The 13,379-nt window shown below is 40.3% G+C and overlaps 1 protein-coding gene across 15 annotated transcripts in view; it reads right to left on the reverse strand.

Annotated features, from left to right (window-relative positions):
- Window positions 1–13,379, reverse strand: part of ARID1B (AT-rich interaction domain 1B) — a 257,557-nt gene that overhangs the window by 81,921 nt on the left and 162,257 nt on the right. For all 15 annotated transcript variants that reach the window (XM_026088579.1, XM_026088580.1, XM_026088568.1 and 12 more), the window contains one exon: window positions 4,388–4,477. In XM_026088579.1, the coding sequence (XP_025944364.1) occupies window positions 4,388–4,477 (90 nt within the window). The remainder of the gene's footprint in view (window positions 1–4,387; window positions 4,478–13,379) is intronic.

Genomic DNA, 13,379 nt, shown 5'->3' on the forward strand with positions numbered 1-13,379 from the left:
CTGCCTCCAGCAATGGAATACATTTTCCAGCACATCACAGCAGCTGCAGCGGCATCAGTTTTGCTTACAATCCATGTCCAAACAGAAAAGTTCTCAGTGGTCCTATTTCAGCATATCTCAAGGACTAATTAAATCCTCATTACTATCTTCTAATTATTCCAGTGTTCTGGGATTTCACTGAGCAAGTCCCCAATGGTGCATTAGATGAAAAGGGTTAAATAACCTGTGTTGATTTTGAGACTCCAGATCTATTTCAGACCTTTAGCATATCATCAGCATTATCATGAATATTTAACTACGCACCGCTGTGAAAATTATAAGGGGAAAACAATTTAAGATTTTTTTAAAAATTAATTCTGACCCATATATATTTGCACTAATAAATAAGGCTTATTTAAGTATCCTCATTATGAGAGTGCTTGCTACAGTAATAACATCATTAACTGTTTCCATTAAGTTCAACGGTTTTCAGGAGCTCCCAATTTACTATTTTAATATAAAAAAGACTGAAATTTGACATGCACGTATCCAGCTTGATAAGCATGAAAAATATTACTTAAAAGAAGGTAAGTTTTGTATGCTTTTTCAACATTAGGGAAGGAACCATTCATTTCTGCTGGAGTGAAAGTGTCTGTTTCAACATTATGGTGACACACATTCTCCTACTGGTGTTCACATAGGTGAGTATTCACACACACAGATGGACACCAGGTTACAAAAGTAAGAGCAGGAGTATAAGCTAATGGCTGGGGACAGAAGCCCTTCACACTGCATTTCAGGAAGCAGACTTAGGAGGTCAGTTTGGGTATGCTAAGTTTATATTTAATCAATACAAATAACTTGGAACCCATGATGCAGTTTTGGCTACTGCATCTTAAAGTGCTGTTTCCAAAACCCAGATAAGAATAAGTGGACACCATTAAAAAAAGGGACTCAAACAACTGCGTACCTCTATTATTTGCAAAAGGGGTATGACAGGCATGGTACCACTGCTTCACCATCTTTGAAGGCTGATGTAACTAGTTTGTAAAAAGCTTTGACTTCAATAAATAAGGAAACCCCCAAACTCTACTTTTGGTCAGAGTAAAGAAAAATCTGGAGTAGCTGTATGAGAAAAAAAGAGCAAAACATGCATCCTCTGCCCCCCAAAAGTACAGTAAGTTTCAGTGACTAGTTCAGTAGTCATGGCTCCATTTTCATGTAAAACCCCCAAGTAATGATAATTTGCTGGCATTCAGCAGCAGTTAAATGCATGCGTAGGTGAACCTGCAGGCCTGCTCCTGCTACCCCAGGGGACTCCTAATGCCAATCCTGCACAGCCTGCGCCCTCGATCTCCACAGCTCCGACTCCTCCAGTCTGTTGAGTTATATGGGGCTTATTTCCAAGTACCAGTACTTTCAAAGACATGTGATCTGAGACACAGGTTATGCACATAAAAATACATGCTATTTTGTACAGCCTATTTAAAAAATGCGTTGATAAAACTGAAAAAGTTTCRTTGACTGGATATGTAACAGAATTAATTGATTACTGAATCTGTAATGAGAACAGAAGTGGACTACGTACAATACTATCTTACATTTATACTAAGCCAGATCCAAATGTACTACAAAGATTAATTATTAAAAAAAAAGGTAACTATTTTTAAGCTAGCACTACACAAAGTATGAAATAAGCTATATAAAAAGTAAGCTGAAGAGCACAGAAAATCCAGCCCCCCAAGAAATTCCTATTATTGTGCGTATGTACATATGTTACCACCCTCCTCCTCCCACACACAGAATGTACATATAAAAATATGCTCATTGCTTCGTACTGCACTGTATGACAGGGGATGTATAGCCTCAGGCCGGCAAACATAAGAAATCTCAGCTGGGTGCTGAGTAACCATGGAAAGTAGGATAAAACATAATCAAACACTTTCATAATAAAATAAATAAGTGTAAATGTAATGGTTCAGTGTAGTGGATGTTTAGCATCCAGAAGTGCTACAGCTTAGCCCTCACCTGTCAATCAAGCTTCATAATATTTGATAAATAACATTTCATTCAAGTATAGAGAGAAGAGGATTCTACTCATGAAACTGTAAGTAGCCTTTTGTTCATTCAGTACTCTCTCTAAACAAGGAAAGAAATGTTATATAAAGCATTAAAAAAAAACACATTGCCTTATCCTATGGAGGGTCTCTGGGTTTTCTGTTTTCTCTTTTTTTGTTTTTTTGCTAGAAAGTGTATCAGTAAGCCAAGTCTTTAAATTACTGTAACAGATGCCTGTGGATCAGGTGTCCTCAGCAGCAACGATTTTCTGCTCAGGTTTTTATCAGTAAATGACAAGCACCTTCCCTTTGAGTCCCCATCACTCCCCCTCCTTCCTTTCTCCAAGTTCAGTGGAAACCAGTTCAAGCAAGCAAAGGAATCAACTAACGTAACAGCCTTTTTAAAAGGTGAAGTTTTCCATTTCAAAGGAGCCTCTAATCAATGACAGGGCGCAAAAGGGAATGCATGCATGTTTATGCGTGTAGAGTACAGACTTCAGAGAAGCTTTGGGGAACATGTTCTGCAAAATCAATATGACCTAGCTAGTTACAAATTTCATATCTGCTGCATGAAACAAATGGACTTCTTATACAAGCTGGGTCACAAGGATCATGCGTAGAATACCAGAAGCCTCCATTTACAATAAAACAGAAAACAAAACATTTTGTASATGAATAGGGCAAAAATTACTATAACGTTCCCAAACACATTTCTTCTAAGAACAAACCCACAAGTTTCATCGCCATATAGGAAGAACCAGGCCAAATACACCTGTAAATTTTCAGTTCCTCACTGTTCTTGTTTTACTTTGCAGTTACAGCAGCTGTCTTCTCTGTTTTACTTCTGAATACCTCCCTACCTCCCCAAACGCACACTGGCACTCAGTTTCCCTCTACAGCACCAAAGAATAGGTTCAAGCCTCACAATTAGAGTCAGAGCACCCTAACCTATCCCCCAAAGCCTGACGAGGCACATATACTGCAGAAATAATTATTACTGGGCAGTGTCACATTCTGGGCCGTGACCCAATCATGCCAGGCAATGAACACATCTTTCTGAGATGCTTGGGTCTCCCAAGCCTCGCTCTGATCCACTCCTACTGTCTTGTGACATGCTGCCCTGTAAAACATAATAAAGTTGTATTGGGTATTGAGGTCATCCTTTTTTCATCAAACATGTACATTATTCTAAATAGTTTTAAAGAGAAAATAAGTCCGCGTGCTAACAACTATGTATAAAGAATGACCTGAAAAGGAAAAACAAGAAATGAGTCGCATAGAATTCTGTGTTTAATGTTCCCATTAATCAGCCTTTAAAGAAGAGGTGACACTCAACACAGAAAAAATAGCAAAAACTAAGAATCTTTTTTCCCTCTCTGTGAATCCTCTTAGTTCCTTCTGGATGCTGTCCCAGAAATTTGTCATTCTGTGAGCTCAACTTGTTTCACTGTGAGAAAACTTCTAGTATTTATGGTATCCCCATATGGTGCTACTTGAAATATTTTTGGTACCACGACATTTTAGGAGGGGTATTTCATAAATAACTCCATGTTTATCAGAGTTATCATGTGCCTGTTTTGCGAACTTGTTGCTGGCACATGTTAACCACTGCATGGACAGGATGGCTAGTTAACAGCAGTTTATCATACAGTCATGCAAAAAGGGCATGATAATTATCCTTCTTGGGCTAGGGAGGAAGGAGGGAAAATGGAAAGGTCTTAAAGTTTATAAACAGCAACATTAAGAGAAAAATTCTCTATTTATTTTGGTGAACATTTGCTAGGAAACACACTTTTAGAACAGTGCCGTTGCCTGCAAGGTTTTCCCTTGTAAGATTTCCAAATCTTTGAAATGTTTGACCTAAATAATTGATTCGCTTTAAAGATATTTTTATGTCTGGAACTGGCCAGGGGACTAGCTATCGTGTTCATGCAAAGACATCAGACACAAGGGAGTTTTGAAAACAGTAGTAAAACTGCAGTAGTACTGTAAAACTGTAGGTCGTACTGTTTCTATAGTACTTTCTACAGATCTTGAACTCCAAGCTAGACAACGAAAAGTTGAATTCTCTAGGACATGATTCAAGTATTTACAGCAAACCGCTTTTATAATTTGGGTATTCACTGTACTTTAAGAGAGCCCTTGTTTCCAATTATATTTTGGTAAAAACCTGCTATTCAATCGCTCTTTCCCCAGAAAAGGAAACCCCCAGAGCCTTTTACAACACAAATTGTCATTATCTTCCCTGGGAAAAGAAAAGACATACCAGGAAATCTCACATTGGTAATATGCAACTTAAAATGATGGCTGCATTTGGCACCAACTAAAAAAAGACCCAACACCTAACAAACCTCGATCCTGTGGCATTGGTGACTGGCTCAAAGCAGGGTGGGAGCTGGATTCTGGCTGGCTGCCAGGAGGCTGTGGTGGCATCTGACTGCCTGTAACACACAGAGAAAAAAGGGAAAATAGACTTGCTTTTAACATTGCAATGTACAAAACCAAGCCTTGCTGCATTTTTGAACCACTCAACATCAAAGAAAGTACCAGCTGTATAAGTTAAAGACGGAGCTCAACAGGTCTAGCTTTTTTCAGGTTCTCTTTCTTTTTCCTTTTTTCTTTTTTGAAACCCACGGAGGAAACATACATAAACATATTTAGCAACAGGCATGGCAAAACGTTCAATTTCGTATTGAGCGAGTTCCCAACCTCACCAACATGATCCAATTTATAGCTGCAAATCTCCTGACATATTTTTGTTAGAGTTTAACAAAATCCAAGTCTGCTGAACAATAGGGCTCATCCTGCCGAGCTTAAGCTGGCCTCCAGCCAGGCAGACATGGACTGCTGCCAACAATATTACCAATGAAAAATTCAGTCAATACAAAAATGACTAACAACAACGGTTTAAAAAATATTTCAATGAATCAGTGGTTTAATGTTATTTGAATGTCCATGTAGAATATAGGCATAAAGAATAATACGTAGGTGCATGCGGTAAGTGAGGCATATATGAAAGAGATCAGACAGAGGAGGGGTATCTTTCTTATTCAAATACAGGCAAAGGGAAGATATTTGCTTATTAAAATATCCATCCAGAACAGCCCCACTTTTATGGCTTGGTTCAAAAGACACCCACACAGTTTATCCACCCGAAGAAGAAGAATAGCACAGATAACGCTGTCTGTGAGGCTTACGGCACTAAATCTTCCCTTTCAGTATTACTACCTAGTAAAGCAGGTGCTTATTGTACTCATGAAAGACACCAGAAAGTCACTTCGCCAGGGCCCGATTCAACGCAGTGTCCAGCCCAGGGATCCCCGCAGCCACCCAGGCACTGTCACAGGATGGCAACTGCCTCGTGCCAAGCGAGTGACYGCCATGGCCCAAGCAGGGGTGAGAGCGAGACCGAGATGTCTCCTGGGACTTCTGCTTGCTGCTGGTTTTGAGACGTGTCTGCTCTTGACAGCCAAAGCAGTTTGAAGACCACCTCAGGTTAGGCAGCAAATATATATTTTAGGCATTTAGGCACTGTAGTGACGAGCACGGTATAAATAGCAGCAGACAGATTTATATCCCTTATCCTCAGAAACTGCTCAGATTGTTTTCCGTTTAAAAGAAATGGAAAGAATAAAAACACATGAAATAGATTTGTGCCTGCTGAGAATGAAAATCATTTCCTCTTGCTTAGCAGCCACCCTTTTTTAATGGTTCAAGTGAAAACCCTGTGGTTATTTCTGGAGCTGCAAGCACAGCTGAAGGAGAGCCAGCAGGGGTTGCTCTTTCTTTAGAGCTAGGAAGTGCCCAAACAGAAACAAACCGAGGAGTGAATGTGCCTCCTCTGCCCTATCCCCCGCCCAGCCTCCACGCAGCTAGCTGTGGCCCTTCTGAACACCGACTCTAACAAAATCAGAGATTTACAAAGAACGTGGAAATCAGACCCATGAAACGCAAAATATAATGCCTGCCTCGCTATTTGGATTAGGTGCTTTTGCGCTCAAAGACGTGGCAGTCACCATTGCTACGAGCAGCCGTGACACAAGAGTCTCTGCGCATGTGAATGCTGGGCTGGAGGCAGAATTTCTCCTCCACAAGCCCACACGTGACGCTCCACGCCGGAGGCTTTGGGAGCCACAGCCCGTCTACGAACTCCGAGGCACACAGCAATAATACACAGGCTCATGTTTTGATGGCACCCAAGATTGGGCTGCAGCAAGACAGTAAGCGCCTACATTATAATGAACGCTTTCTGCCTGACCGGCTGGGTTCCATGCCTCAAGCCCGTGAGCAAACAGTAATTCCACGTTAACACGGGGCATGGCCACTTCCACTGCGCGTGCCTGAGGCACCACCATTGGACACAATAGTTCGAGTAAACCTGAACCATTTTTTTCTGAAAACCATTGAAGAGTCCATAAACGGTTTAAAAAAACAAATAAAGGCGGGGTACTGCTGATTGCATCGCACGGCTCCTAGTGGAACCTCCTTTACGTTGAGATTTGGCAAACTCTTTGAGAGATGTTAATATTGCATGGAGGATCTATGCTAGACACCGTATTTTGAACGTACTTACACAAAAAATTTTTATTTTCACATGATGACAACTTCGACTTTCTGGCAGAAGCCTTATCCTGCCCATGCAGATGTGCAAGCACAGACAGGGAAAGTTAAACTCTACAATTGTAAAGGCATGACGTAGTACAAAGAAATCATCTTCATCTGCATCCTTAGGGAATACAAACAGTACAAAGCAGTTCTGAAAATTCATTGAAATTCTCAGCCTCTGTAAAAATTTACACTATCTTATTAATTCATGGTTTAAAGTTTAGTTTTCATTTTTTCTCCTTTATTAAAAAAACTTTAAACCAGATTTTGTCTGTTTCACAAAAGCAAACAACTTCACAGAGGAGTAGACCACCACCGAGCATGTTCAGACAAGTAATGAACTTACAACAGAAGTATCTGTTGTGCTAATTATTAGTGGGTGCTACAGATCACTGTGGTGCTGCGCATGCAAGGTGCTACACAAAAATATTTCGAGTTGAACTGTCATTTTATCCTTAAAAGCGGTCTGAAAGGTAAAAGAGATTAAGCACCCAGACACCTTTCAAGACTTGCACTGAACTCTTAATTTAGGTATTTAACTCCTATTGATTGGGAGTTGATGACAGTACTTTTAAAAGCCTTTGAAGATCCTGTCTGTCATGCTTTTCAGGTCTCTTTGTCATAAACAGAAGTGACCTTAAAGACTGTTCATTTCTCTCCTTTAAATAATGTTAATCCTCCTCCTTTTAAATCAGTATTTTAGTTGGTATTCTTGGAAGCCATTTTTGATAATACATTATCAGATTTTTGTATTGTATTATGGAAGGAAAACTTCCATGAAAGCAAACAACCTCTGAGGTTTTTTAAACATTAATTCTATAGATATTTTAGAGAAAAATAACCAAGTGTTTTTTTTTTTTTTTAAATGACAGACTACTGGCTCCTTTGACCCAATGATACACAGATGCGAGTTTAAGCACGAGGACCTTTTCCCATGTTTTGTATAATACTGTTGCCACATTGGTGAGATATTACATATGTCAAAACTTATGCAAAGTGAACACTATGGATATTTCGCAATATTTTAATTATGCAAAATCACAGCAAATAGGATAACGTGTGTTAAAAGGATAGACACTGCCACACTAGTTCTCTTACCTAGATTTAACACAGGAACAAGAAATACAGTACAAATCAGGATTATTATGCAGTGTAGTGTGAAAAGCAAAGTACATAAAAATGTTCTAAGGAGTAGGTGGTTGGTATATGCACAGTAAACAATATTAAAATTCATATAGGTATCTTTTAAACTTAGTTGTTAAAAACTACCAAACCCAGCAGTGTACCTTTCTGTTAAATCTGTTAAAAAAAAAAGGGGGGGGGTGGAGTCAGTTGAAGAGGTGAAAGAATTTCAAATGCTTAACAACACAGTTATAAAATGGTTTTCTATTTTTTTAATTATGGCAGAAACGCTTTTAAACATTGTGCATGAGACTTCAAAAATCTATACTTGAAACAGAAGAGTCTGCATTGAATCTTTGGGAAAGATGGACTGAACAAAGTTGGCACATGCCTTTTATACTGAAAAGGCACTAAATGGTGATTGCATTATGACTATAACCATGAAATCTGCAGTTAAAGTGTAAAAAGTAAATTCCTCAGAGCCAACATAGCAAGAAAGAGCAGACCTTTGATATCCTGCTGAGGAGGGGTCCTTATGATGAATTATGGCCCAAATCAGTAACGTTTGGAAACACACTGAGGGCTCCCTGTTCCCATCAATGTAATGACACTGGAGGATGCTCAGCAGCTGTGCTGGTCAGACAATACCTCACAGGATTGTGCCTATACAATTGATTCATGAAAGCACTTCGGTGATAACAGGCTCCCCCTGGGAAATTACTAGTTAAGGAAGGAAGGAGGGATATCGGTGCAAGAATTTTAAGATGAGTGAGGAGCTGGGAGCTGGGAAATGGGAGGGGGGAGGACTGACCACAGACTGTGCTGAAAGGGGAACATTAGGCTGGAGGAAAGTCAAAAGTTAAAGACTGTGTGAGTTGTTTTGGGGACAATTCTCAATCTAATTTACTGTTTTCTTTAACGTTTCTGGCACAAGAATTAGGAATAGATTTATGACATTTGTTGATCACAAAGCAGAGAAGCACAGTCAATACAGAAGATGATCCAAATACTATCTAGGAAACTAGATCATGTTGTGGGCTGGAGTAACAAAAATGCAAAAGTATACAGACCAGAAACAGGCCTTTTCTAAATGAAAAGCTATGGGGTTATCAGTTAGAAATGGGAGAAGAACAGGAAGAAAAATCTGACTATATCCGTTGATATTTATTATATTATATAACTAACCATTTGATGTCACCCTGAATCAGACAAATGTAATATTAGGATGAATTAGGAGAATTATTTCCAGCATAGGTAAGGAAACATAATGCCATTGCTAATGTGTCATTGGTGAGCCCTCAAACCCCCAGACCAAAAAAGCCTAATGCTAACTAGAATGGGAACAGAGAACGGCCATGAGCATGACATTACAGGGGACTGAAAGCGCATGGTTTGTTTAGCCTGGCAAAAATTAAAGCTGTTATTTTGTGCTTGCTTTTTAAAAATATATTTATGGCTACATATTAGGGAGGAAAAAGAGCACAAAGTCAGTAAAACTGAAGAGAATGTTTAGGTTGATAATCAAACCATTACTGGAATTAGAAACAACTTCCTTTTTAGGAATAATGAGGTCCAGGAAAACCTAGCGAGTATTAAGATGAAATCTGACAGAATAATGGGATTATAACGCATGGTTGATGTGACAGTAAAGGCTTATAGACCGGAAGGGATGTTCTGGGTCTTAGATTCCTGTGTTAGAAATGAAACATCATAAACTGGCTTCTATATGGGATTGTTTTAAATGAGCTTTTCAGGAAGCTGGAAGCGAGTGGCAAGTGACCTCAAAGGAGAGAAACGATTCTGTAGGTTGGCATAAAGGGAAACTGGTCAGGTGGTTTATGTTACCTCTTCCAGCTCACAGAGCCTGTGGCCCCCATAAGAAGAAAGACTATTTTCTTCCTTAATTTATGCACTGTAACTAAGATTCCTTTTGTATCAGCAGTATTCTTAAATGACTTACTCATCTAAACGAAAAGCAAGGGTGGCCTGCATATCCTCCAAGTTAAGTCATGCAAAGTAATAAAACCTCCCTCCTATGCACACATTGACCTGAGCACAGATACAGTGACATGGGGACCCTTCCCGATGTTCAGATCCGTACCATGGCTGCCTGCGCGGGCTGGAGCAGCAGCCCGGCCCTGCTGAGCGACGCCGGCGGTGCCCTTGAGCCCAGCTCCCTGGCTCTGCGCGGCACCACACGGCAGCAAATAACCCTGCTCCGGCAACAGCGGTGCTGCCGGCGATCCCGCGTTGCCGGTCCCCACCTCTTCCGACGTTTGCTCCCGACACCTGCGCTAACCTGGGCCGAGCCTCCCGGGAGGGGAGCAAGTGGCGGCAGTTCAGCCCTCAGTGACGCCAGGCTGCCTTTGCAGGGACACCGAGGCACGTGAGGCGACTGCTACGTCCCTCCTGGGGTCCCACCTCGAGGCCCAGGTGGACGGGGACGCGGCTCCTCCTCGTGCCCATTTACCTGCAGGCTGCGCGGCTTGCTGAAGGACACGTCCCACGTGGCCGATTTGTTGGGCCACAGCAACGCAAAGCAGCTCTGAACATCTCCCATCCGTCAGCTTAAGCCATACTTACGGAYGCGCCACATTGCAGAAAGTTAACAATATAAAGCGGGCCTCGCCCTGAATTTCCATATTGCCTCTTTAAACAAACGTATCACTCTCCAAAGACACAGGTTTCTCTAATGTGGATGAATGTCACTCACAATCCATGTAAAATCATCAAAAGGTAAAAACTTCTTTTGCTTATCATGAAAGAAAATAATTCTCAGACTGCTAATCCTTAAAATTTACACTCCACGTCCTTTTTCATATTTGTACTACATTCACCATATCAAGGACTGGGTTGAGAGTTAAGATCCATAGATGTCACCATAGCTTAAGTGCTAAATTATTGTAAAATCTGCTGTAAAAAATGCAATACTAAGTTAAGGTGTCCTGCATAACCTTAGTTCTGTTTTTCTTTTGCACATATGCAACAGCCTAAACATCTTAATTCATGATTATAAGTTACCTGTTTGACATGATATAACATTTCATTCAAGGCACAGATGATGCTGACAGGCAGAGGTTGCTATTCAATGTTTTGTTTCATCTTCATTATTCAACGTGTGGTCCCGAGGTATTACTTATGGGACTCCGTCCAAATGTCACCCTCACTACAGAATAATTCATTATATTATGGATTTTTCTAAAGGACTAAGTGGCTGAAACTGGGGTCTGCCAAATGAGAGATCCAAGTTTTATTCCCAGGTTGTGTAACCTCTGAATAAGCTATGAAGACTTTTAACAAATATTGAGGTCCATAAAGTGAAGGAATTGTCAGTACTGCCTAAACCGACAGTGGGTTGAGCGTCAAGTCGCAGGAAAGCAAATATTGCCCAAGGTCAAAGCCCCCTTTGCTGTGGAAGGGAAGGGGGGCAGCAGCAGCCCTGGGGCCGGGGGTCTCCTTGGCCTCTGCCCCACCCAGAGGTCACCTCTGCAGCTGGTCTGCAGTTAAGCACCACAGCAGCACAGAGAGGTTTTTCAGGGATTTTTGGCAACCAGCCCGAAGCAAGCTGTCGATGGAAATTTTCCAAAGGCTGCGACTCATCCAAATATGAATGGATTTTCAGTAGGCCACAGAAATCACCTGCCTGCCTGAGAGCTATTCCTCTCCGACAAATTTCAAAATCCTGCTGTGCGCCAGGAAGCACTAGAGCTCCTCAAAATTAAGGACAAACGATTTATTTATTTATATAACTGAAGGCATAAGTCAGTCTAAATCTAGGGATCACTGCTTCTCTATCCTCAATAACACCCATCCCAGATCTGTAATTTGACTTTACAGTTATGAGAAGTTTCATTTTAGGGGATCAATTTCTTTCTACTTTCACCTCTGCCTAGCTCCACGTTCATTTAACGCATTATTTCCATTAAACTCAGGAGAGTTCACAGCACATGATATTTCTGCTGGAGGCCAATCCAGAATCATACAGCCCAGGATAGCAACCAGTTAAATCTTTTCTAATCCCTGCATTCAGAAACAGTGGCTCACAGAGAGTGGAATGCAGGAACTGAATAGAGCAGGCAAGCTCATATTTCTCTCACCAGGCCAAATTAATAAAAACAAAACCTGATTTCTCCTTCTCATTTTCCTATTCTTCCTCCTCCCCAATATTTTTCCTCTTTCAAACATTTTTTTTTTGTTTGAGAAGCTTAATATTTGGCTGCCTTCTGAAGAAATGGGCACAGTGACAGATGAAAGACTATTCATCGTATAATTCAGAATAGGAAAAAAATCGACTGCTGTGCATTTAAGATTCTAACAACCTTGCAATTTTGTATAGTCGTTTTCCCCAACCCGTTCTTTTGAAGAAATCTGCTTTTATTCTGTTAATAACTAACCACAGTTGCAGCAGCATGGATCCGATTAGCAGTTCTTACGGTACAAAGGAGAAGGGTGTGGGGGGAGGCTGTGAACAGGGTTGCCAATTTGTCCACCTGGGTCCCCAGGAGAAATATTAGATGAGGCGCTTGCTCCTTTTTTTCCACTCGCTCACTGCTCCATACTGGACAGACCTCTTCAAAGCTCAGCCACTGATGACTTCTTCTTCTTCTTTTTTTTTTAAAGTCTCGTTTAACCGTSCCTCCACGTTTTGCACTCTGTGTCACCACGTCCATCCAAAGTGACTGTGTAAATTGGGATGAGAGGGATTTGGAGAGGATGAAGCAGTAGCTTGCCCAACACGTTCTCTCACACCTCTACAGTGCCTTTGAATTGCTTTTAGATTTTGGAAATTGTATTTCTTTAAATTTGTGTAAAACATTAAAAAAAAAAAAAAAAAAAGGCATCCATGTTCTGTGGTGAATGATCCAAATCCTGTAACAGCACTGCATTTTTCACTCTGTCCTTTTAAGCTTTTCATAAAGATAATAGTTTTGCTTGTATTTAGACAGACCTAAAAGATTGTAAAGGCTGCATGATTCAGTCATTCATAATTAGTTGGGACATGACATTACATGTTTGTTAATGGAAAAAGCATATGCTTCAGCTAGAGAAGAAACAGTCTCAATTTCTTTATAAAATGTCAATTAACCAGAACATAAAATTGTAATTGATGCAAGTGCTAAATATCTAAATGCTCTTAACAAAGGACAGGGTAGTATTCCTCTTTATATTTTGCTCATTTCTTTCCAGAAATTAAAACTGCACCATCACAAACCTGAAACTTACAACTTAAGAATTCAATTTAGGAAGTTAATCCAAGTTTCAAAAGAAAGAATTTTTCACTATTAGTCCTCATTCTCTAGACTGCATTTATAACTATGAGGAGAGATTTTCTCTAACCTGTTCTTCACTGTGTCTACTATTCCTAAGAGCCTGAGAGGCACAACAAATATAGTAGGCATACACTTCTAGTATTTGTCACCTAATAAAAACCTTAATTCCTAATTTTGACATAGCAAAAGCCATATATCAACGTTCATTTATAATACTTCCAGTGTGAAAAGATGCAAGATACCAAAGAAGGGGTAAATATGAAATAAATTTGCTGTTTTTTATCTGTATTTCTTTTTCTTTGATCCAGCTACACATAAGAATTGTTAAGAATCAGCATTCATCATC

This window comes from Apteryx rowi, unplaced genomic scaffold (assembly GCF_003343035.1).
Source record: "Apteryx rowi isolate R43461 unplaced genomic scaffold, aptRow1 scaffold_775, whole genome shotgun sequence".
In the NCBI taxonomy this organism is placed as follows: domain Eukaryota; kingdom Metazoa; phylum Chordata; class Aves; order Apterygiformes; family Apterygidae; genus Apteryx; species Apteryx rowi.